Source organism: Dunckerocampus dactyliophorus, chromosome 2 (assembly GCF_027744805.1).
Source record: "Dunckerocampus dactyliophorus isolate RoL2022-P2 chromosome 2, RoL_Ddac_1.1, whole genome shotgun sequence".
Lineage (NCBI taxonomy): Eukaryota > Metazoa > Chordata > Actinopteri > Syngnathiformes > Syngnathidae > Dunckerocampus > Dunckerocampus dactyliophorus.
In genome coordinates, this window is record NC_072820.1 from 10,189,708 (window position 1) to 10,215,703 (window position 25,996).

At 40.9% G+C, this 25,996-nt stretch overlaps 2 protein-coding genes across 4 annotated transcripts in view; both read right to left on the bottom strand.

Moving 5' to 3' along the window:
• Positions 1–4,524, bottom strand: part of LOC129176555 (ephrin type-B receptor 1-B) — a 210,154-nt gene extending 205,630 nt beyond the window's left edge. For all 3 annotated transcript variants that reach the window (XM_054766697.1, XM_054766696.1, XM_054766698.1), the window contains exon 1: positions 4,252–4,524. In XM_054766697.1, the coding sequence (XP_054622672.1) occupies positions 4,252–4,312 (61 nt within the window). In that variant the 5' untranslated portion in view covers positions 4,313–4,524. The remainder of the gene's footprint in view (positions 1–4,251) is intronic.
• A 9,764-nt stretch (positions 4,525–14,288) lies between these two features.
• gpc1b (glypican 1b) overlaps positions 14,289–25,996 on the bottom strand; it is a 114,549-nt gene continuing 102,841 nt past the window's right edge. Inside the window, exons 7-10 of the mRNA XM_054758623.1 lie at positions 24,159–24,287; positions 23,778–23,911; positions 21,943–22,118; positions 14,289–18,517 (exon numbers count right to left, since the gene is read on the bottom strand). Coding sequence (XP_054614598.1) covers positions 18,309–18,517; positions 21,943–22,118; positions 23,778–23,911; positions 24,159–24,287 — 648 coding nt within the window. The 3' untranslated portion in view covers positions 14,289–18,308. The remainder of the gene's footprint in view (positions 18,518–21,942; positions 22,119–23,777; positions 23,912–24,158; positions 24,288–25,996) is intronic.

Here is a 25,996-nt window from a genome sequence, read left to right on the forward strand (position 1 = left end):
GTTCTCTATTTCATCTCCAGATGTTTCTTCCTACTCACAAATTAATGACACATCACTCAAATCTTTGCTATAATCACCGTAAACATCTTCCATCTTGTTCATCTGTTCTCTCATGTTTGTTTACTTCTGATGTTCAAGTGCGCTGATGTCACTTGGGAAACGCCCCCTTCTGACACGCTCCGACCAAAATGGCAGTTTGAGACATACAAAAATGCAATTTTTTACTAATTTAATGTTCACTTTCAAATAAACGAACCACGTAGCATATAATTACAAGCAATATAGACCATATTTAAACAAAGTTGAAAAACAAAACCAAATTGTTAATTTGTTTTTGTCTGAAGCATAAAAATTGCTAAATGAATACCAGAGAAAGCATTAAGAAGACGCATTCAAATTGTGCATGTAGTATTCTACACTGGTCACTAGGTGTCAGTAATTGTTCCGTGAAACAAGCACCTGACTTGATTGCTGGAACAACAGGCTTTTATTGCAGGTTTAAATGATCACAGGCATTAACACAGGCTACTGTTGTGGCCATAACCTACGACAAGCTAAAACTCAACCCTGAATCCCCTACGTAATTTTAATAGTAACACATTTATAACTACAGCACATTCATAGCAACACACACAAGCACAGGATTTATTAAATGGCTTATTTTCTCTGATTATATCTGGTATATTGGTCAATACGAGCGTAAAGGTGACAATAAGGGTGTTATTCCATGCCAAGAGGGCTCTAATAATGTTTAAAAAACACATTTAGAAGGTCGTAAACAAGTTTTCTATGCAATAACTACGAAAATATTAAATGTGTAAATAAGGAATCCTACTTCACAAAAGTTCACTTGAAAATTCATGGTCTGGTACCATGTAACCGCAATAAACGAGGATAACGGTATGTAGTTTTGAGAACTTTTTTGTGCAAAACTGTATTTATACAACATAATGCTACAGATAAATGCAAATACAAGAAAAGAAAGCTGGCCCAGCTGCAGAGACAGTATCAGGTTTCTTTCCTTTAGCGCAAACCATTCCAAAAGGCTAGACTAGAACAGGAAAAACTGGTGTGTTAATTTAAAAAAAAAAAAAAAACAGATATTGTGAATTATGCCACACGGTGGCCTAGTGGTTAGATTGTTGGCCACACATAGTCATCTCTGTTTGGAGTTTGCACGTTCTCCCTGTGCATGCGTGCATTCCAAAAACATGCATGTTAGGTTAATTGGCCACTCTAAATTGTCCATAGGTATGAATGTGAGTGTGAATGGTTGTTTGTCTGTATGTGCCCTGCCTGTACCCCCTCCTCCTGCCTGAAATCAGCTGGGCGCATACCCCCGCGACTCTAGTGAGGAGAAGCGAAACCTAGAAAATGGCTTTAGGCATACTTTAAATAAATAAAATGCTTTCATAAGACACTCATGGTACATGGTATCAGCATAGCAGCTTTAGATATCAACACAACCACAGTTCAATAGAACCCATTTATCAACACTGCAAAACACGGACCATAAGTATTGCAATCACTATATCAGGATACATCATGATACTGATACTTTAAAAACACAATTACCGGGTATATGCATGAAGCCGATCAATTTCTTAAGCTCCGTATATTGTTTATTTGCAGTACATTCTGTTCCACTCTTCATAAAGCATGACAAAGCATGTTATTTAACGCAGCATCCTAAGGCACTCATGTTCTCTTATCATGCTATCTGTATCGTAGTGTTCCTGCACTTACGCAGCCATGCTCAGTTGCTAGTCATGTGTAAATCATGCACACTGCTTATTTCACCGAAACTCCATGACCTCCCAGCTCGTCTAGCTCGGCTCCACGCCCCCTTCCACCGCCATAGCATTCCCAGCCCTGCAGTTCCAGGCCGTTAAATGAGTGAGTTTATGTAAGCCTAATTGGTTTAAAGGCAAACAGAAACAAGCAATGGGGAATTATGGCTGTGTCTGGCTAGAAACATGCACCAAAGTGGGAGTGTGCGCAGTGTGGAGGAAAAGAGAAGGGGGAAGGTTTTAAGGGAACTGAGGGTGACCGGGTGGGGAGGAGACATGAGGGAGATGTACTGATGAGACGGGTGGAATGCAAATGCTCATTCTTGTTCCTCTTTGCTATGCGGTCCCTTTAAAACTCATTTAAAGAGGGACAAACACACTACTTCAAAGTCTAATTGAAAGTCAGGAGTATAGGAGTATATCAAAATGTATCGTATTGATGTCTGTCATGGCACTTGTGGTACATGGTATCAATACAGCAGCCTTAGATATCAATACAACCACAGTTCAATAGAACCCATTTATCAACACTGCAAAACATACACAAAACATGGATCGTAAGTATTGCAATCGCTGTATCAGGACACCATCATGATACTGCTACTTCAAAATAACATGTATTATTATGTATTTAGTTGTGTGGACAGGGCAATCATTTTCAATCATGTTTCAATCAGCACTTGTCACTTAGTTAGCCTTCCGCCATGCTTTGCTTGAACAAAATAATACACAACACTTGCTTTGGCAGAGTTGCTTCTTCTTCCTCTATTTGTTGTACAGTTGGCTAACACCTTTGGTTTTTGACGGTAAGCACAATACTAACGATAATACCGTACTGACCCAAATAGAAAAAAAAACTGCCGTTTCATCTTCGGGGTCTTGACATTTATACATGCACACCAGCAGGTGGCGCCAAATAACTTGTCCCCAAGGGAGAAGATTTTCTTCCTGTCACTCACACATACCAGTGACTCAAAGGTTGGGCAACAACAGAAGGAGGATAGATGATGCTAATTTTCGGTTACGGTGATCAATGAAACAGAGTCAACAAACAACTGTCGAGCACCTAAGGAATATAACGAATACATTTTAATGTCACTGATATTAAAAACATGATTATAAAAAAATATTTTGTCTTTAAAAATACTTTTCTAAAAATGGGTCTTGGAAAAGGGCGATTGTCGTATATAAAAGGAAGCTGCAACAATTAATCAGTGAATCCATGATTAGTTGATTATTCAATTAATCAGCAACTGTTCTGGTATTCAATTTTTGCTTTAAAAATGTAAATATACTCAGATTTCAGGGTGATTTTTTCCTTTTATTTCCGCAGTCATCCATGGAAGCAAGCCTATTATCTTTGTGTTTTTAAACAACATATTCACAAACATCAGCTTTGACTTTGGAAAACAGTGATCAACATTTTTGCCTTTTTCTGATATGTTGCAGACCAAACCACTAGTTTGTGTCTGGTTCATATTGATTTGGTCCATCTAGGGCCTAACAGATTACTCAGTTAATCAAAACAACAAGCTTCTGATTAATCGACTGAGAAAATCGTTAGCTGAAGCTCAAGTCAGTCACACAACTTTGACGATGGCAGCTGATTTGGGCTGAAAGGTGGACAGGCGAATGCTTTTACACAAAAAAAGGCAACAGATTGGAGTTCAGATTTTAAAGCCACCCATGGGGGAAGCTCCTTTCAATTAGTGACCCAAACAAGCAAATAATGTTTTTCCTTGTTACCACGGTAACCGGGGGGTGAGGGGGGCACACCTCTGTGCCCATCTGTGTCTTGCAGCACAGTCTAAAATGTCTTTTAGTTCTCCACTAATCCTAATATCAAATTGACACATCGTTTGCATAACTGTATGCAAAGTTTAACTGTCCTTAAAACAGCAAAGCACTTCTATCATCCAGTATATTTTTTTTGCAGTAGGTAAGTTTCAGGCCAAAGTGGAAAGAAGCTTGGAGGACAAGTAGAATGATTAAAAGGTGGGAGAGACATCCTTGTATTTGCCCTGCTACATTATGAGTTTTTACTCTGTGATAAAATGAGAGGGGGACCACAGTGGTCCAGTATCTGTGACATAGAGCTCAGTGTCTCCACAGCGGAAATGAAAAGAGAGGCCAAATTAGCTTGTACAGATAACAACTGTATGGGGGGGAATAAAAGATAGTGAGACTTATTATAATTTTTTCCCAACTTTAAAACCTTTTGATAGCACTCTATGCCATGATGAGTGGTGCGACCTCAGCAGAAGCCTCTCACCAAAAAGACACACTTAAGCACAAAACAGCGGATGAAACAACACATTTCAACTTTAAAGAGAAGCAATGATCGTAGGATGTCAAGGAATAACCACGTGCGTGCGTGTGTGACATCCCAGCATCCCAGTGCAAAAGTGCACAACATACCCCAACTTTCACCCCAACGTAATATGTGTCGCTTTTTTTTTACCTTCCATGCCTGAGCAAGTGAAGACCAGCACGCCAAGGAGCGCAAACAAATCCACTATCATGGCAGAACGGTGCTCTCCACAGCTTGTCTCCAAATTGCCGAACACACCTTGTAAGCGTGCGCGTTAAAAAGAATCCCTTCGCTTGTCAAAGAGCAGCAGAAAAGCCAGTGTTGGTGAGAGTCACATTTCAAGTCGTAGTAAACAAAAGTGTGTCACAGGAGCGGACTGGAGGTGCAACAGAGGTGTAAAACAACCGGCTGTGTGTGAGTGAGGGAAGTAAAGGGGGGGTAAGCGCCGGGTAGGCAAGGGGAGACCCGACATTGCCTGCTCAAAGAGCCGCTGTAGGCGCCGTAGCCAATCAGAGACTGCAATCGGAAATCGCTGACCAATTGCCACCATGATCCCGCCTACTCGTGGCAATCAAAACACAAAACTTCCTCGACTCAGTTGAAGCCGGGCCCGTACAACTGAAAGGAAGTAGCATCCCCAGATGGACACTCTTGGCAACTACAGTCCAGGTAATTCAACCTGTTTTTTTGTAGTTGGTTTCCACAATTCCTGTCTACAGTTTGTCATATATAAATCTGAGAATCTGTTTAATTTGTATTTAAATTGAAAAAATGATGTTTAAGCAACATGGGGTCATATACAGTGGTGAATAATGCAACATTTTCAGTGTATGGGCCTTATCACTGTGACAGCCACATATGTCCAACAGGAGCAACACACCGCATTCTGTTCCTGTTTGCAGTCCTCACCCTAGCATGGGGGCCACGAGGAAGGAAGGAGTATGCGGGAAGGTGGGAACAATAGCCTTACTTCCGTAGCACATCCTCTTAGCACCACGCTTGCACAGACAAATGTACATATACAATAATACAAACGTGTGTGTGCAGTGTGCCGCCCTCGCTCACACCAGCACTTACCTACTTGAGCTCAAGAGGATTGTAGAGAGTCTCTTGCTCTAGCTGTGTCCGGGTTTGTTTCATTCCGCAGATCAAAACAAAATGAAATTTGTTTTCAAAAGGGTGAATTCTTTGACTTGGATGTGATGAACAGTTTATGAATTCGCCAACAGCTCTGTGTGTGCTGACCTAACATTTACTGTGCTCTGGACCTGTAAACATGTAGCCAGAGTCGTCTCCTGTGCTTTGACCTTTTTCTTTTGCGTTTGGTTACAATCACTGTTCTTGTGTTTTGACAGTTGAAGTCAAGCAGAAAATACAAAACTGTACATGCTATACAGTGACATATGCACAGGCCAGATGCAGAACACATCAACACGAAGCAGACACTCATTATTTTGAGCAGCTTTATTCAACTGGCAGCCAAATCCGGCTCTGAAATGGCATCAGACCGGCAGACAGATTCAGTTCAAAACTTGGGCGCGATCAGTGTTTTTGCAGGAGATTCCTAAAAACAGCATCGCAGTCATGTTATTTACAGGATCTTTGACTAGCATTTTTGTACTAGATTCTTAAAAATAGCAAAGCACTCCTGTCATATATAGGATTGTTCACTAGCATTTTACATAGGCTCTTTCAACATTTTTGCAGTAAATTCTTAAAAACAGCAAATGATCCTGTCATATACGGTTTTTGACAAGAGTTTTTGCAGTAGATTCCTAAAATCAGCAAAGCAGTCTTGTTATATAGATCGTTGACTGCTGTTTTCCTTCAAAAAAAGTTCCTTCAAAAAACAGTTGAGGGCTCCTGTCATATCGAGGCTCATTGACTTGAATTTTTGCATTAGATCCTTAAAAAGTGAAGTGCGCTGTTGTCAAATACAGAATCTTTGACCTGCGTTTTTCTGCTGCAGATTCCATAAAATAAAACTGCCGAGCTGCTTTGTGATATAGCATGTAGGATCTTTGACTAGCATTTTTGCAGTAGATTCCTAAAAACAGCAATGCACTCTTGTTATATAAATCTTTGACCACTGCTTTTGTAGTAGTTCCTTAACAACAGCAGGTGGCTCCTGTCATAAATAATCACTGACTAGCATTTTTGCAGTAGATTCTTAAAAACAGCATATGGTCCCTGTGTATACTGCAATGGTATTTGGCTAGCGTTTTTGCGCTAGATTCCTAAAAACAGAAATGCACTCTTGTCACATAGACCTTTGACGATCGCATTTGCAGTAGTTCCTGAAAAAAAGCAGTGGGCATGTGTCATACAAATGATTACTGACTAGAATTTTTGCAGTAGATCTTTAAAAACTGAAGAGCACTGTTGTCAAATACAGAATCTTTGACTTGCGTTTTTGCAGTAGATTCTTTAAAAACAGTGGAGCTGTCTTGTTATACTCCAGTTGACTAGCATTTTTGAATAGAATAGAAAAGAATAGAATAGAATAGAATACCTTTACTGTTATTATACAAGGTACGAGATTTAAAAAGGCTTCTCCTGTTTCAGTGCAAACACAGTAACACAGTAAAAGTGCAAAACACTATAAACAATGTATTGCACGTATTGCACCGAGCTACAGTTTCCCTGCATTCATTGCAGATGATGAATAGTAAGGTAGTTTTGTAGGCAGCAGCAGTAACAGTGAGAGGGATAGCAGCGTTTTACATGTGAGAGCATGCGAGCATTTTTGCTGTAAATCCCTCAAAACAGCAGAGCACTGTCATCTGTCATATACAGTATAGAGTTTTTGACTTGCATTTTTGCAGTAGATCCTCAAAAGTGGAGCATTGTTGTCAAACAGAGAATTTGACTTGTTTTTGCTGCAGATTCCTTAACCAGCAGCAGAGGTGTCCTGTCATACAGCATATACCTGTGGGATCTTTAACTTGTGTTTTTCAATAGATTTCTTTAAACAGCAAAGCATTCATGTTATATAGAAGGTCTTTGGTTCGTGTTTTTACAGCATGTCCTTAAAAATAGTCCTTAAAAAAAGGCTCCTGTCATAGAAAGATCTTTAAGTAGTGTTTCATCATCTTAATTTATGACTGTATTACATAATTCATGACTACAATTTGGTACAATGGTGTTTAAGCCACACCCATTAAATTTAGACAGAAAGATTTGTACACACATAAACCGCACCAGACTATAAGCCACACATGTCCACATCATAAAATGACATATTGCTGTGCACACGAGTTCGTGAGGACCGAGCAGCTCTTTATTTCACAGGAGCCAATCGTGAGCTATGAGAAAACTCACAACAAGCTCATCAACCCATCCGAAATTGCAGGAGGTCATTACTCAATGTAACGGTCTGACTCGAGGTGTCATCTTAGATAGAAGGCTAAAATCATCACACAGTAACTTAACACTCAAAAGATAGCTGAGAAATATACGGTACCAATACGAGTTTAAAATAAAAAATGCATTTCTTCCCAGCAGAGCAGTTCACTGGCCATGGCTGCCAGGGCACTTCAATTATTAGCTCATGTGCGCCCTCTGGTGGACACAGACAGTTGAATGAGTTATTTTAAACTTGTATTGGTTCTTGTCTTGTATATTTCTTAGCTACCTTTTGAGTGTTAAGTTGCTTTGTGATGATTTTAGCCTTCTATCTAAGATGACACTTCAAGTCAGACTGTGATACTGAGTAATGACCTGCAATTTCGGATGGGTTGATGAGCACGTTGTGAGTTTTCTCAAAGCTCATGATTGGCTCCTGTCAAATAAAGTATAGAAGAATGCATGAAATAACTTTACCCGCACAACAAAAATACAAGAGATTAATTCAAATTGTGAAGCAGGTATAAAACAGGACTGTCGGAGCTTCACCAATATTGAATCTAATACATGAAAATGAAAAGCCAGAGTCAATATGGAGATAGTGCAGGCCCTCAGTTGACAGGGAGTGTACACCGCTTCTCTCCACCTGTGGGGAAGGACTTGTTATTAGGCTGGGCTTTGGCTTCATCCATCTTCAGGAGTCATGGTGGTGGCCATTGACAATATGAGCACAGAGTCAGGGCTGAATACAGATTTGCTGTGGACCAGTGGTCCCCAAATAGAGGGTCTGGCCTCAGCAGTGGACTACGCTTTTGTATTTTCTGGGTCATAACTCAAGAGAGAATATGGAAAATAGGCTCATTGTGGTGGATGCAATGGGACATATTTGAAATGTATGCAAGCCAGCATGGAGCTATACTGTCAAAACTCCAACTAGACGATTGCATTTGTTTGCAATGGAGCACAAATGCATATGTTACTGTTAAAAAACCCTTCCCAGCCGTTCAACCGCACAAAACCCAAAAATATCAGCACATGGAAAACAGACACTGTGATGCTGCGCTGGAACCTTGCCATAGAAACATCAGTAAAATTGACTTAGTCAGTTCCAGGGTCAAACTGTCAAAAGATACAGTTAAAGTTTTTTTTTGTGTTTTTTTTTTAGTTAGATTTATTTCTAAGATGCATACAATATTCTACCCCATCTCCGTATCACGGCAGTTACTAATTGCACACCATCACCTCAGCCGGCCAACCCACCCCGACCACCCCCTGCTCCCGAATGCACCTGTCCTATAAACAGTGCCCCAGTAACCCCCGCACACCCCGCCACACTCCAACAAGCACCCAAAATGGCCAAACCCACAAGGGTGTATGATCCATGGGTGGACCAACAGTTTTGATGGTTCTTTTGTACTGTCATTCAACAGTCCTCTTCATCATAACACCAACATGTCAACAACATGCATTCAAAGTGACAACTAATATCCAACCATCTGTACCTTAGTCATTGCGAGGCTCCGAACAGGATCCTTCCAGAAGAAACATCCACCAAATCCAGGCATCACAGAGCGCCATCTGCAGGCTGTTGTGGCCCTAGCCCCCGCCAGAGAGCAGCAAGGAGCATAAAAGCACTGAAACGCCAGACACCCAGACACACACACCCAGAAGCCCAGGGAAGGCCAAGCAAGCCAACAAGCAGAGGCCACAGCACACCCCCATCCATCCCAACAGTCCACCCAGAAAACAAAAAACACCAACCACTCGTGTTCTGTGCCTTGTCAATTATTTTAGCATGAAAACAAAACAATGTAAATGATATATGTTCTCTTGAAAAAGTAACTCAAATATGTTTTTGTCTAAATTAAGGTGGCTCCCTTTTTCATATCATATAGCAACCGGGAATTCCGGTCCCCATCCAACCATCCATCCATCTTCTATGCTGCTTATTCTCACTAGGGTCAGGGGTATGCTGGGTATCCTATCCCAGCTGACTTCAGGCGAGAGGCGGGGTACACCCTAGACTGGTCACCAGCTAATCGCAGGGCGCATATAGACAATCAACCATTCAAGCTGACATTCATACCTATGGACAATTTAGTGTCGCCAATTAACCCATCATGCATGTTTTTGGAATGTGGGAGGAAACCGGAGTACCCGGGGAAAACCCATGCATGGACGGGGGAAACATGCAAACTCCACACAGAGATGCCCAATGGAGATTCAAACCCAGATCACTGCATGGAAGAGACATGTCTGCAGTGCCTCTGGATTGAGCGACTGAGCGATTGTGGTCCCTTTTTTCAAGAAGGGTGAGTGGAGGGTTTGTTTCAACTATAGGAGGAGCACACTCCTCAGCCTCCCTGGGAAAATCTATTTCAGGGTGGTGAAGTGAAGGGTACGACCCTAAGTCTCACCTCAGCTTCAGGAGGTTTGTGGTTTTCGTCCCGGTCGCAGATACAAGTGGCTGAAATGAGTTTCCTCAGTCGGGTGGCTGGACTCGCCCTAAGATATAAGGTGAGGAGCTCGGTCATCCGGCAGGGTGCTCAGAGTAGAGCCGCTGCTCCTTCACATCAAGAGGAGCCATGCAGTTGATGTGGCTCGGGCATCTACAGCCGATGCCTCCCGGACGCCTCCCTGGTGAGGTGTTCCAGGCATGCCCAGCTGGGAGAAGGCCCCAGGGCAGACCTAGGACATGCTGGAGGGATTGTGTCTCACAGCTGGCCTGGGAACACCTTGGTGTCCTCCTGGTGAAACTGGAAGAGGTGGCCGGGAACCGGGAGTCTGGACTTCCCTACTGAGACTGCTGCCCCTGCAACACAGACCCAGATAAGTGGAAGAAAACAGATGGATGGACCATTATAGTTTTAACAAAACAATTCTAAACAAATATATATGATGAATTAAACCACACGGACACCATTTTCCTGTTTTGTCATGAGTTATTTTTTGACTTCAATAGTGTTTCTCGCTGTCTTTATCAAAATACTGGCACTTGCAATTTTTCTTTAGCTCTATTTTGGGTTATTGAGGGGAGGAAAACTATTGAATTCAAGAAATAACTCACAGCAAAGCAGCTGGTGTTGTGGTTTGGTTTCTCGCTGCCACATCGTGTCTTTAGGAACAGTCACATCAAGAATCATGTCTTCAATCAACGTCTCCAACTTAAATGTTCATTTATCCTTTTCATTCATCATTTATATGTATTTATGCGCATTTCGAATTGTTTTCTCCATGTAAAACTATAACTGTAAAACTATAAAGACGTGTTTTGTGTTAACATTTTGGCTTTTTGGAATGGATTAATTGGATTTATATTATTTCTTATGGGAAAATGTATTCAGTTAGTGTCCATTTCGGTTAAAGTAGGCCTTCCTGGAACAAATTAATGATGCTAACCAAGGTTCTACTGTTCAGTATATCGATATCTATTATTTCCTACGGGGGTAGTAGAGTGTGTGGCTTACAGTGTGTGTTATGATGTGATGCTGATAAACATTAATTTGCTCTAATCACACATGAGGTTAATGGGGTTCCTGGTCCTTCACCTGCTTTCTTTCACAAGTACCGTTTAAGAGCGTTTTCCATTAACCGCACGACCTCCTCGTGTTTCCTTAGCATTTCAACATCCACCTCCCGCAAATAAAGGTGCCTTGACATTGCCAACTTTTGACACAAGCCAAATTGTTTTGTTTTCAATACCCAGCCATGTTATCATGAGCTAACCCACTGGAGAGACTCATGAAGTACTTTTTGGTAACATTTAGGAGGCGGACTTGTTAATGAGGAGAAAGAAAAGCAGGCTGACAGCTCATCACAAGCTGTCTGCTCTCAGTGACAGCCTATCCCACTCATTGTCCTTTCCTTCATGCTTTCATAGACACTATGGCTTTTTTTTTTTTTACTCCCTCCTGGCCTAAGACAGATGGTTCTGCACAAACTACCAACCTCACACAGATGCCAGGAAGAGAACACGCAAAGCAACAAACAGAAGAAACATTTAGTGTTGCAAAAACAGAGGGAGACAGGAAAATACATACAGGCCAAATACATCATCATCACTGGCCCCTCCCTCCACATGAAACACACTGATGCATGCACACACAGGTGGGAGATTCTGTGCAAAAAAACTTGTTTCTGTTTTTTGGTCAAAATCAGGTGTTTTTGCTGAAACTACACTATGTTCTACCGCCAATATCTAAAGACCCAAAAAGGCTTGAAAGAAAGTTTTTTTCTGATGAAAGACATCTAAAGTTTCGTTAGACAGTTTCAATGTTTATGTAGTCCTAAAAGTCAATATTCGGTGGGTCTTGAAAGTCCAGCAAAAATGCCCAAAAACTCTGGCAGTATGGAGCTCTCTGCTCTGAACATGGCTGGCAGTCAGTGAGTTAAATGTTTCAGATTATCAAACTAATTTAAATATTAGTCAATGACAACACAACGGAACACAAAATGCAGTTTTTAAATGAAACGTTTTATTATTAAGAGAGGAAAAAATCCAAACCTACATGGCCTTGTGTGGAAAAAGTGATTCCCTCACCCTGGTTAAAGGATAATTTAGCTGAGATTAATTGCAATCCATCAGTCTGGAAAAGGTTATAAAGCCATTTGTAAAGCTTTGGGACTCCAGCAAACCACAGTGAGAGCCATTATCCACAAATGGTGAAAACAATGGAGCAGTGGTGAACCTTCCCAGGAGTGGCGGGCCAACCAAAATTACATCAAGAGCGCAGCAACGACTCATCCAAGAGGTCACAAAGACCCCACAACGACATCCAAAGAACTGCAGGCCGCCTTGATGCATTTCAATGCAGCCCAGAATATTCCGTGGGACAGCAGAAGAGAGCTGCCTATTTTGGGGAGGAGCTGTCAATAAAACCGCGTCTTGCATGAACTGTAAGGGGTAGGTAAGTTTTCCATGATTACTTTGGTCGCTTCCGGTCAAGTCTTCTCACTATGTTGACTTTGAATTAAGTTCTGAAGCGTGATTCAGCACATGAATCTGTTAATATTCGAAGCGCTCTGTAGCAGCATGAGTGGGCATGGAAACCAAGGAGTCAAGAGTTAAAACAAGACTGCCGATGGGAATCCACTTCCATATTATCCCCTGTGCGAGTTTGTCCGCCATGATGGGGAGCACAGTCAGAAACTATGCATTCAATGCATGTCCTCGGCACACTTCTCAGCTATTAATTGCTCTAATACGTAGCAGTGGTGGAGCTACAAGCTGGTCAGTGATGGCCATGGCCACCCCACTAGCCATCTAGACCGGGTCGCGGGTCATTTGGTACCGGGTCGCACAGAACGAAAACATAATTTCCATGTTGTTTTATTTTGAAAAGTGGCCGGATTCTCTCTGTTACATCCATCTCACTTGACGCATGTCCACTGTGCATGTGCTAACTTTATCTCATGTCGCACAGATAGACTACTACTGTATATTTACCATTTTTCTTTCACCTCATATTTGGTGTCAAATGCTGATACTATGTGGGAATGCATAAAGGTAAGTTTTGCTGACTTATTGAGTGCTAATGTGTACATTTGTCTCAAGTTAATTCATGCTAGCACACTGCCTTGTACCACACACGCCAAACAGTGATGTAATAATGATGGATCGGCATTCCGATGTTGTTCATGTCTTCGTTTGACACTGCCTATATGCACTATTATATGTGTCAAGGAGTTGTAGAAATTCAATAAAAATTACGTCAGGGCCCTGCAACGCTTCCCCAAGTGAAAGCAGCTCTGTATAGTGTCTCTAGCAACGCTCGAGACACTCATTTTGGTGTCCATTTGTAGCTTTCAGCTCTCCAAACATGTGATGACACCTATTATCCACTAGATGGCACTGGGAGTACTGTTAAAAAAATAAACACGCTTCCAGAACTTTTGTTTCCAAGGGATTAATTTGCAGGAAAACTCCACCTTTTCCTCCGTTGTATTCATAATATTTAAGAAGGTTAAAGGTCAAAGGCTATTATTCAGCCCATAGTGGATGAACTAAATTCCTGCAGGACTTTTCAAATGCCAATCTGCTGCTAAAAAATTATTACTAACAAAAGCATACATTAACTTTATTTTATTTGTTGTAACAGAATGGACTAACCCAGGGGTGTCAAACTCGTGCCATGGAGGGCCGAGACACTGCAGGTTTTCTTTCCAGCCAGTCACTAAAGCAGGTGATTTTAATGATCAGCACCTTCAGTTTGAGGGAAGGAGCTCATCAATTAAATCACCTGCTGAAGAAACTGGTTGGAGAGAAAACCTGCAGCGTCTCGGCCCTCCTGGGCACGAGTTTGACACACGTGGGCTAACACAAATGCTCAGTTTCATGTTGGCTATGCCACAGCACCCTCTGGTGACTGGAATGGGCCATTGCAGTTACATATACAGTAGTTTCCACGAAGGAAGCCTACTGGTATAAATAACCAAATATACAGTAGTTGTTTGTATGAGAGAGTAAGAGTACTAGGATCATAGGAGTAATAGGAACAAATGAAGATATCCAATAGGTGACCGTATTAAGTATTTACAAGGTTAGAACACATTTCAGTATGACGCAAAGAAGTTTAGGAACTAGAATGAAAATATCAAAATGTGCAAAATAAATAAATATGTAAATTAAATAAATCATCAAAAAATAATAGAATTCACTTTTAATTCAAACGTATTAAAAAACGAACATACAAAATGTTTAAATTTTATAGTAGTATAAATTTTATATTTAGTATAAAATAAACACCCCATAAAATATGAAGTTAAAATAGTCTAAAAATGACCATTGAATGAAAAATGTGTAAAAACCAAAGATAATATTTGGAAAATAATTAAATGAAGGCATTGATGTTTGCACTGATTCTCATTAGAAAATACAGGTGTACCTAACATTGTGGCCGGTGATTTTTGATTATTTATATAATATTAACAATATTAGTATCACATCTTAGTATTAAAAGTTTGACTTGACGCAGCTTCCCAGACATTAACAGTAAAACGAGTGCACAAACATTTGACACATCACAGTCACACATCACATCACAGTACTACTGCTAATAACAGTCATCCTAATAATATGAACTATGCATGTGTACATGTGTATTGTTTCTAAAATAATTCTAATTTCATTTCATAGTTAAAAGGGAAAAAAGTCAAATTGTTTATTCTATTTTTTTGTATTTATTTATTGTGAATACTAAATAGTTATGTTTGTTTTCATCATTGTGCAGCAATGCTCATATATCTTACATGGTGTGAAAAAGGAGGTTAAAATTACACTCATTTTCCAAGACTCATTTCCTATCAGAGCTGCTAATGTCTTTTTCCAAAATAGCTCGATAATAATGAAATAGTTCTTTCCTCGAGGATTACCGCTAAAAGGCACTAATGTCAATCGTCCGCTAGATGGCAGTGCGACTATTTGCAACCGTGGAAGCGTCATCGTCAGTAAAGAGCTTATGTTAGATAACCTGTGCCCCCTTCTTCTCTTAGGTAACAACCCACACTGCTGCTGGTGCTGCACCCGAGTCCCAAAACAATCTTGTGTGACACAGACGCAATTTGTGTAACAACATTAAGTTTGTCTCTCATAGGCTCCTGCTCAAGTAAACCCAATTAGAAACAGCTTCAGAGAGGATTTGTTCTTTGCGTTTCAGGCGTATGTGGTAAACATTTTTTTTTTTTTTTGCACTTGTACGGCACTCAAAAATTATGTTACTTAACACATCGTACAGTTCAATGTTTTATAATGGCAACAGTTTGATACATTTTTCTCCATGTTGTGTGATGACAGACTCCACAATTCCATCATTGCTGCACATTTGCCTGCTAAAGAAAGAAACGGGACACAATCTGAAAATCTTACAATGTATATAATTGACGATTTTGAAGGTTGTTGTTTTTTTTTTTTTGTAGATACAACAGCAAACAAGACATCTGCATTGTTCTTTTTAAACCTCTTTCTGACATTTCTCCTCACCATAGATTTCTGATAAGAACAACAAAAAGTACATAAAAACAAGCCCAAAAAGTTCACTTTGATGTTTATTGTCCCTCAGAATTGAGTCACACTCAAGTGTATCATTGGTTGGTTTAAATGGTATTGAACATCATATTGTTTTGCGTTTATACCGTACTGACCCAAATATAAGATAACGTTTTCTCCTCAGAAAACCAATCTGAAAAAAACATTGGAGACTAGAGTTTTATACATGCAGACGAGGTGGTGTCAAACAACATCTCCTCAAGAGTATCAGAGCTTTTCTTCCTGTCACTTACATGCAACTGTGACCTGGCAACACAAAGACCCAATGGAAAAAGGTGCGTCAAAGGTTGGGCGAGTGAGCAAACGACGGAGAATGCTCATTTTAAGATCATCAATGAGGCAACTGTCCAGCAGCTAAGAATTATATCATTTTTTGATATTGAAAATATGTTTTTTTTTGTTTTTGATTTTGTTTTCAAGAATATTTTCCCCCAAAACGGGTCGTCTTATATGCGGGGTGGTCTTATATCCAGGTCAATACGGTAGTTGAACAGGAGACTTTTCACAGAGTCATACTTATTTGCATATACTCATCCTCTTAATCAATAGTCATTTTCTAGAGGGTATTGACCTTGCGTATTGATCGCCTCGTCTTGTGATGTCTTTGTGCAGACAACGCCACTTATTGGCCTCATAAAAAGTGCAGGTTCTCTTTAATTAAAAAAAAAAAAAAGGAGGGGAGCGGGACAGCTTTGAGTAGAATTGAAAAAGGAGAAGGAGGCAACGATGAAAGAAATCAAACGCTCACACTGTGAAGCGGCAAGTAAACAGACAGAAGTGGTATTCGAATTGGAATGTCACCAGCACAGTTGGGAGTCTCCTTGTCGTTGATTAGAAGGATTCATGCTTACTCTCACATTCGATTTCTAATTATTTATTTCAAGGGGCTGCACAAAAAATACATAAAACAATCAGCCCCATGTGGTGCTTCTATCTCCGACGTGATTGTTTTCTAAATGCCAAAATTGAACCCCAACACCGGACAAAGTGATGGAAGCCAGAAGTTTAAATGGAGGGACTCTCACACACACACAGACACCAGCACACACCAGCACACACACACACACACACACACACACACACACGCAGCGATTCTTTTTTTAAAATGTGCTTGTTGACAGAACTCCTGATGTCTCATATGGATCTTCAGGTGTTGTAATAGGGAATTTTAATAATTCATTTGTTTAGTTCCTTTTTAAATGACACCCCTACTGTGGGATGAGGAGGACCGCATTGTGTTTATCAAAGACTACCTCCACAATTTGGTGGTTGAAAGAATGGAATGGCCTGTCACCAATGCAACTGAAGGCTTGTGGGGGCAGCTTGACAGCTGACGTTCTGCTTTCCTGTATTGCCGTCCCACATCAGTGTGTGACCAGTCATCATTTAAAAAGGAAACAAACAGCCAACTAAACAGTTGTGGGATCAGCTTGGGTGTTACAGCCTTTTGGTGCGAGCGTGACCACCACAACCTTGTTGGACTGCCTCCCCACAGCAGTGTGTGACCAGGCAAACATGCATGAAACAAACATCCAACTAAACACTTGTGGGGTCAGCTTGGGTGTTATGTTGGTGTTTGCGCGACCACCACAACCTTTTTGCCTGACGTCCTGCTTGAGAAGCGGACTGCCGTCCCACAGCAGTGTGTGACCAGGCATCCATGCATGTTTCTTGCAAATGGGGCATCATTTACAGGGTAATAAACAGGTTTTCCTGTGATTTTGAATGTTTTGGCACAGATTGCTGTTAAGAGAAGTAATCTACCAAACACAATTCCTGAAACTGTTGTTTTATGTTAAGTTAAAGTGGATTGTTCCAGTGTGCAACAGAAGCAATGATGCATCCTGTTCTTTGTCAAACAATGTCATTCTAATGCGTTTCTTACAATTCTGTACCGTCATTATTGACATTTTACCATTCAAGCTTCTTCCCCACAACTTGAGAGTGACTATATTTCTTTAAAAAATGCGTACACTGGATGGCTTAAAGGTCATGACAATAAAGGAAAGAGGTGGCAAAATAATCCCCTCGCGATAGATTTCCACCGAACTGACTGTTTGGGTCATCATCTGTGCAATTAAAATGCAAATTACGGTAACCATGGCTCTTTGCATGGGCGCATTTTGTCTTCCTGCCCCTACTGCTTCTGTTCTGATAGCCAAAATTCTGACCTGCAAAGCCTTGGCTGTGACGACAGGGTGAGGGGGCCCAGAAGGTTGCTGTCATTTGAGACCTGACCTGGCTCTTGCCGTGGGAGTGTGAAAAGAGGCATGGCTTGAGCACGAGTGGGCTCAGGTTGCTCCCACTTTAAATGAATCATCGCTATTATTACCTTTGAAGTGCTGATGCTGAGGATTGATGAATCAAAAGGCTGTGCCGCCAGGTTAGCTTGCCTAAGGTTGCGCTTCTATAGTAACATCGGGGAGTGATTAATGAATCCACTGTGGGGTCTATTGTCAGTCATTGACAAATAAATAATACCACCAAATCACTAAGTGCTGTTAAAAGGAGGAATTTAGTGTCTCCCTCTCCCTGTTAGATTTCCAATTACACCATAAACATAAAAAGATAAGATGATCAGCTCTAATGGTGTCGTATTATAGCGAGACATGAAAGACAAGAGCGCTTTTTTGTCATTTCTTCTCATCCGAACACTAAATTAATTCGTCCAAGTTCTTTGTATAATGTGTCGTTTTGGCAAAGTAACTAACACCCAAACATCTCAACTCCTCCCTCACCGTTTTAGAACCCTCACAAAGCCCAAACCCAGTCCCTCCCGACCTCAGTCCAAGCATGGTGGCGCTCTCCACACCGCCAATTATCGCCGCAGCAGCAAAACCAGCAGCGAGAGCAGATAGGTGACCATGCAGGGCAGGCTCTGATTGGTTGAGTTTGTCACCACCTTCTTGTTTTCTGGAGGGTAGTACACCTCGGCTTGCTCCGTCATGGGCACAACGAGGCGAGGTCCCCGGGAACAAACTTCGTCGGCGCAAATACTGCCGCTTCCAGAACCACTGGCATCATCACCTGTGGACACAAGGGCAGAACATGAGGAGGGGAAACATTCTTACAAAGCTTATCTGCAGCCTGCAAGATAAGTTGTCAGTTCTTCATAGTTCTCAATCCTCCATCGTGCAAGACAGTCATTAGTCCAGCGTAGGAGTGTGACAAAATAGGATTTGTAGTTAGAGCATAGAAAATTTGTTTACAACCTTCTAATTATGATTTTTTAACATTATTAGAGCCCTCTAGACATGAACTAACACCCCTTTAGCCACCTTGACACTCACATTACCCAATATAGTAGTAAGACTAATTACCCATAATAAGAGTAAATAAGCCATTTAAGCCAAAAATAAGACTTATGCTGGTGTGTATCGCTGTAAATGTGTTCCCTAGGGGAGGTGAGTGGCGAGCAGGCAGGAAGTGAGGGCGTTCAGAGGTGAGTTTTAGCTCGGCGAAGTTTATGACCGCAACAGTAGGCAATGATGGCTGCTGGCCATCGTTCTTGCGCTGTGGGAGAGGAGACATTGGCTGGAGAGTGCTGCCCAGATATTTGTAGTAATCATGAAGCGTAAGAACCTTGCGTATATCTGTACTGCTCAGAGGCTTAACTCCCAACAGGCACGTTGGTCATTATTCCTAACTAGATTCAACTTTTCTAGAACATACAGACCAGGATCGCGGAGTCCGACGCCCTATCAAGAGTCTTCGGCCCGGCGGAGGTGGACAAGAATCCAGGGACTATTGTACCTGCAGCCAGGGTATCGGGGGCACTCCAGTGGGAGGTGGAAAAGCGAGTGACTGAGGCCGTAGCTTGCATGGATCCGTCAAAGGGATGCCAGGAGGGAAGACTGTTCGTTCCAGCCCATATAAGAGCCGAAGTGCTGCAGTGGGGTCACGCCGCTAAGGTGTCCTGCCATCCAGGAGTTTGAGGGACCCAATTTGTAGTGGCCCAAAGGTTCTGGTGGCCGGCCATGACCGCTGATGTCAAAGAGTTTGTTGCGGCCTGCTGTGTCTGCGTTACAAGTAAGCCCTCCCATCGCCCACCGGCCGGCCTGTGCCAACCACTCCCCATACCGTCTCGGCCGTGGTCACACATCGCATTGGGACTTCATTACTGGTCTACCCCCTTCTCACAGTAACACTGTCATTATGAACGTTGTGGACAGATTCTCCAACTGGAAGACGTGTTTTATTTTGGAATCCGTTAACAGGAAGTGAACACAGCATGTGTATTCCATCTTGATTGTATGCAGGCACAGTGATGAAGCAAATGTCTCTCTCCTCATATGTAAGTTTCTACAACTTTCATAGTAAACAAATGCTCATAAGAGAATCATCTGACTGGGTATCAAGCAAATACGCTTTGATTGCCTAACATTTGGTGCCGAAACCTGGGAATTGTGAAGATTAACAAGAGAGGTCATCCATGTGGGACGCTAATAGCTAATGCTAACAACAGAAACACATTGTGATGTGGAAAGCCCGCACTAGCAGGTTCATTCAACAGGAAAATGATGCTGGTAGTCCTGTGCTGATGCAGCCTCTGCATCTAATTCATGCATCTGCGTTTCATCCTCTGTTCCTTCATCAAAGTCTGTTATCCTCCTCTTTATTCATTCATTGTCAATATTGCAAGCATCTCATTGAGCTTGTCACAATCTGGTGGATGTCTGCTCACCTCCTGTTCAACACCAGTCAAAAGCTTTGTTGTCGAGGCTCGTATTGTCGCTCGTTTCCTTCGAATGCTAGTTAGAGAAATGTTGACTTTTCTATTCAAGCGCTAAATGTTGTGTTGTTCAATGAAGAGAGTTTATGTCAGTCGCGACACCCCTGATTTTGTTTACGATCTGATACTGATTATAATTCAGGCTTATAGCGGCGATACCGATACTTTATGCAAATTCACCTAATGTGTCCGGCTAATTTGAAAAAGTAGTGTATTTCAGACATCAGATTAATTTATTTATTTCGTTTGAACCCTGAACTATACTGAGGTTGCAGGGTGATTTTCAGTTATCAAGCTAACAGAAACAACGGAGGACAAAATCATATAAAATACGTGAAAATGGTATTTTCAACAATAGAAAAGAAAATAAGGAAGCCAATAAGACCTTTAAAATAAATGACTCATTTTAAAGAACTATTCATAATTCACGCATTTGGATTGGCCATCGTTTCAACAGACAAGCGTTTCAGACATACATTCAATGACTGAAGTATCAAAAGTATCGATATTTTGATTTGAGAATCGATATTGGGGCGTGAAGAACTGATATCAGAAGTATCGATATTTCAATATGGATCCGCACATCACTATAAGCCAGTGGTTCTCAATTATTGTTCGTATGGGGACAGACATTTTTTCGGCATATTTTTGGGACGTGCGATGTGTCATGATATCTCTTGTTGAGCTGCCTGAAAGCATGTTATGCTTATTATGCATCATCTGCGTAAGTGTAATGTACATCGACATTTATAATTAGTTGTCATAGCCGGAGGTGTTTGAAATCACCACGTCTTGTATGGAATTTCCAATGTAAATTAGCTTTGAGCTAGCGCTAGCTAATGCATTTCGTTGGCGTTAAATGTCACAGATAGATTATTTTGATCAGATGTACAGCAAGTCATAATTGTTAAGACCAAACGTTAGGAGTCTGTAGTTTCTGAATAAGTTGAAATTAGTCTCACTGTTTGTCAGACACGTAAACTAAACTCGTGTTTACAGTTGTGTTGCATCAAATAAAAACATTGTTTTTGCACTTTTGCTGTTTCGACTCTGGTTAAATTATGCTGCAAAATATAAGAATCGTACGGTATCGTGACGTACCCTGAGATTCCTAGCCTTAGTCCAGAGCATCTGCACCTATTTTCTGTATCCTGGCTCTTTTCCTTTGGCTTGAACACAAAAACACTTTGAAGGAACGGATTTTTGGCCACAAATATTCCTTGAAGACCATTTGACCGGCCCTCTGGACTGTGTAGTTGAGTGTGCTCGTGTCCTGCGAGGGAGCTGCTGGGAAGGTCAGCTGCGTTCGATTTCTGCCTGCCGCGGCCAACTTGAGTTGCTAAATCTCCTGTTTAGGCTTTGCAGCGAGGCAGCTGGAGAGAGCGTACTGTGAGAAGCCCGACAGAGGCTGATGCTGGGTGACAATAAGGCTTTGTTGCTCACCCTGCTCCCATGTTTTCAAATGAAACCGTGAATTGTTTGGTAACAGCTTCTTTTGTCTTCCTCTCAGCGTTCTTTCTCCGCATACAGTAGCAGTTTTATTGGATTACTTTAGCCCTGCTTGCATTTTTATTACGGTGGCTATTGTTTACAGGGGTGTAGAACTGCATGTAATGCATCATACGCTCATATTTTGCTCCTCTCCTGTAGCTAATATACTGTATATTTCTATAATATGTCACAAACTCCTCTTCATAAGTGAATGGTAAGATGTACTCACTGGTATCTTGGAAGTCCACGTCGTTGCCGTTGAGAGCATTCTTCAGGCGGTGTGTCATGATCTTCAGCTGCATTATCTGCTGCCTTATTGTCATGTCGGGCTTAGTGATGTCGATCTCCACTTCAGGGTTGTTGATCTGGCTCGCTAAACCGTCACCGATGACCTCGGGAAGGTACCTAGAATGCATGAATACCACTTGTTTACCAGTGAACGAAATGACAATACAAGCCCAAGTAAAGGCAACACATAAAAAAACGTCAGTCATAAAAATGTTTTGTCAATTAATCATAAAATAATATGAAAAATGTAGAGAAACGCATTTCCGTAATGGAGTTCGGGACATGCACGGTGCAGTTGACTTATTTTAAGGTTTCGCATGGAACGTATCGCTAGAAATGTTATGAGGACTGTTATCGTACGTATGTGCGCCTTACCACAGAGTTATTTTTATCCGGAGCCACTAAGTGCTTTCGCCTGGCAAGGATTTCATCTTTGCCGCTGAGGAACAACAGCGACTTTGATGTCAGCTGATGTGACGTTTGTGACTTGGGTTACAGCAGCGGTGTCGACCGCGGTACATTTTTTTATGGGGGCCTGGCACATTGTAGAAAGTAAAATTAAACCCCAAAAAACATTTTTTTTAGCCTTTTTACAAAATATAAAAATATTAGAGTGGGTCCCCTGCATCCTTTGATTTTTACACTATGTGGCCCTTGGTGGAAAACGTTAGGGCACTGCTGGGTTACACTATTGTTGGATTCATCGTAGTATTGAGCAGACTACTGGATCAAACTGTTTGATACAGACACAGTATACTGTATACATACACTGCTCAGAAAAATACAAGAAACACTCAATTCACACACAAAACTGCTGCGCTGTTATCCAAACTGTCCACTCAGGAAGCAACACAGATTGACAACCAATTTCACATGCTGTTGAGCAAATGGAATAGACAACAGGCGGTGTCTTTTTCCACTTTAATTTTGAGTGTGACTCCAAATCCAGACCTGCGTGAGTTAATAAATTTGATTTCAGTTGATAATTTTTGTGTGAATTTGTTGTCAGCACATTTAAACTATGTAAAGACCAAAATATTTAATCAGAATATTTCATTCATTTAGATCTAGGATGTGATATTTTGGTGTTCCCTTTAGTTTTTTGAGCAGTATATTTAATACCACCACAGAACGATATCAATGATCGTCAAGAGTAAAACTTATGATAACCATGGAACCAGAAATGAAACCTATTCAAATGTACAAAAGGGTCTGGCTGCTGCACTACTATGTCTTAAAAAAGGAGGGTCTACTTTATTTTTGTTTTATGTTGTTTTATTATACTGTGTGATGTATTCCGATGTAACTTGTATGCATGTTCAAAACAAATTGAACCATGACCATTGCCATTATACAGTGGTTCACTTGTCTTTATATTTGTATTACGTGAAGAATGGTACACTTAAGTTTTTTTGAACAGCTCATTTACATTATTTCCCATGGGAAATCATCAGAACACATTGTATGTGAGTGTAGCTGATTGTTTTAGAGATTCCTCTTGAAGGGCACAGTAAAAAAAAAAAAACATTTTTCAACAAATCCTTCAAGAAAAGATTATTCCTGGGCCTTTAGGTGATTCTGCAGTTTGATCTAATAGCTTGAACAGAATGTAAAGCAGTTTAACTCATCAAAAGGTGAACCACCTTAAATCTAAAGGGTTAAATGGTTCTCGCAAACCCACTAAATCCCCACTCGCTACTACAGAGCCAGGTTTTAAGGCTTAGAGAGCATTTAAGAGAGCGCTTTAATGCCTGAGATAATGCTTCTATTCCATACCTGGCCCGATTCATGCCGTTCCAGCACCTGTCTTCAGCGCCTGCACCGGTGGCCACTCTGTCGCTACACAGCATTCTTGGAAGAGAAATCCAATATGGCTGCATGTCCCTCAGTCTCACGGTTACATCAGTGACCTGGAGGAGAGTAGAGGAAAGCAGATGGCCTTTTCTTCTTCTTTGTCCCCAAATCCCCATCATGACGTTCCATTCAAACATGGGAACAAGAAATGGTCTTGACCTCATGAGTTGAAAGGTGAAATAAACATTAAAAGGGATTTAATTGTCCTTGCTGAGTGCTGCTTTCTGCGCCATAAAACATCCCGAGATATTGGCCAGACTCAGCCTTCGGAGAGCAATAACAGTCTAATCGTTTTCAACTCACCAGACGGCCGAGTTTGTTCGCGCTGCTTGCCGACCTGTCCTCCACTGTCGTCTTTTCATTCTTCGGGAAGACGTCCGCTTCTGTGCCGCTGCTTGTTTTTTCTCGGAGGCTGCCACACGCCTGGAACAACTGCGACAGGACAGAGCAAATAAAAGAGAGCGAAACGTAAAGGACGGATAGAGAAAGAAGTTAAGGAGATTGATTTCTATGAAAAAGTATTAGTGCTACACTTTAAACTAAATAAAATTGGAAAAATGTATGTATTACCACCTTTTTGTGTTTCCCCCAATCTATGTTATTTGCAAAAGAATATGTATTACATGAGAAATATGATGAGAAAACATTTGAATAGAGGAAAAACAAGAACATGCGGAAAAAACGTAGTAAAGGTAAGAAAATAAAGTTGTAATATTACAAGCATGAATGCATTTTTCTACAAAAAAAACTATATGGCCGCAATTGTCAGACTTTATTCGAGTAATATTTCTTGAAAATCATGACTTTATTCTCATAACATTCCAATGTTATTATTTATTCTCTTGCTTCTTATGTGTCACTTTAATTTTGTTTGTTTCTTTGTTGTTTTATGCTTTTGTGTATTTCCGGTTGTTTTTGACACGCTGCACTTTACAATTGTAATTGTGATCTATTTTACTGTATGCAAAACATGCTAATGTTTCATTCATTAATAATGTTCTCTGGGTTAAATAACACTTTATTATCCAAACTCATTAAGTTCAACCTTAGTGAAAAATACACAAAAGCTAAAAAAAACAAAATTAAAAAGAATGTTTGTGCTGCTTATCCTTGTTCAATCATATATACTGTATGATCATTATAGTGCACAATGCCATTTTTACAACAACTATGAATCGTAACATTTGCATTAATTCTAGTGCTAACACAACAGAGGTGTCCTGGCTGGTCCACCAATATTACAACCAGCAAAGTAGGGGAAATTACATTCACGTCATTACCAGCCAGTGGCGCATCAACATAATTGTGAAGCTGCTTTTTGAAAGTAAAGTGATTAGAGATGGTCAATATTGGCTTTCTTACCCATAGCTGATATTTCCAATAGCGATCTCAACCGATACGGCACTGCTTGTGCAAAATAAGACCAATACTGCATGTGATCAATGTTCCCCCTAATATTCCAAGTATCTGTGCACACACAAAAACAACCTGAGCATTCCTTGGACCTCTGTGAGCGGCATCAGACGTGCACACTAGTATCGCGCCTGTCCATAACCTGACAACTGAGAACTTCCATTGTGTCATATTTTGTATATGAGTGCTTTCAAACAGACGGCAAGGAGGATTCCACAGTGCAGCTTTTCTTTATTTTATACCTCAGACAAAATAAGCCATGGTCATCTTGTACAAAACCCCTAGTTTATCATTTTATTTGCACTTTATTTTCTTATTTGCCATTTATATTGTTAATTAGGTATACTTTGATGTCCTTATTTGACTTTCACTGTCTGTTTTAAAGCAGCCTGGCAATTGACTTGAAATTGATTCCATAATTGTTGTATATGTTCTACTTTTGTCTACAGTAAAAAAAAAAAAGATAAAATTAACTCTCAACTGACCTTTCGGTCCCTCCAGCAACACAAACTTAGCGTAACACTTCCTGTATCCGGTACGCCTGGCCACCAAAATAAAAGCACGGCACACTTTTCAGTCAGAAAACTGGCTTGCTTTGTAGCTTTCTCACTCAAAAAATCTCACAAAGTTTCACCTCTTGCTCTTCCGTTTGCACATACTCCGACAACCATCCATCCAGCCATCAATTTTCTATGCCGTTTATCCTCACTGGGGTCGCGGGGGTATGC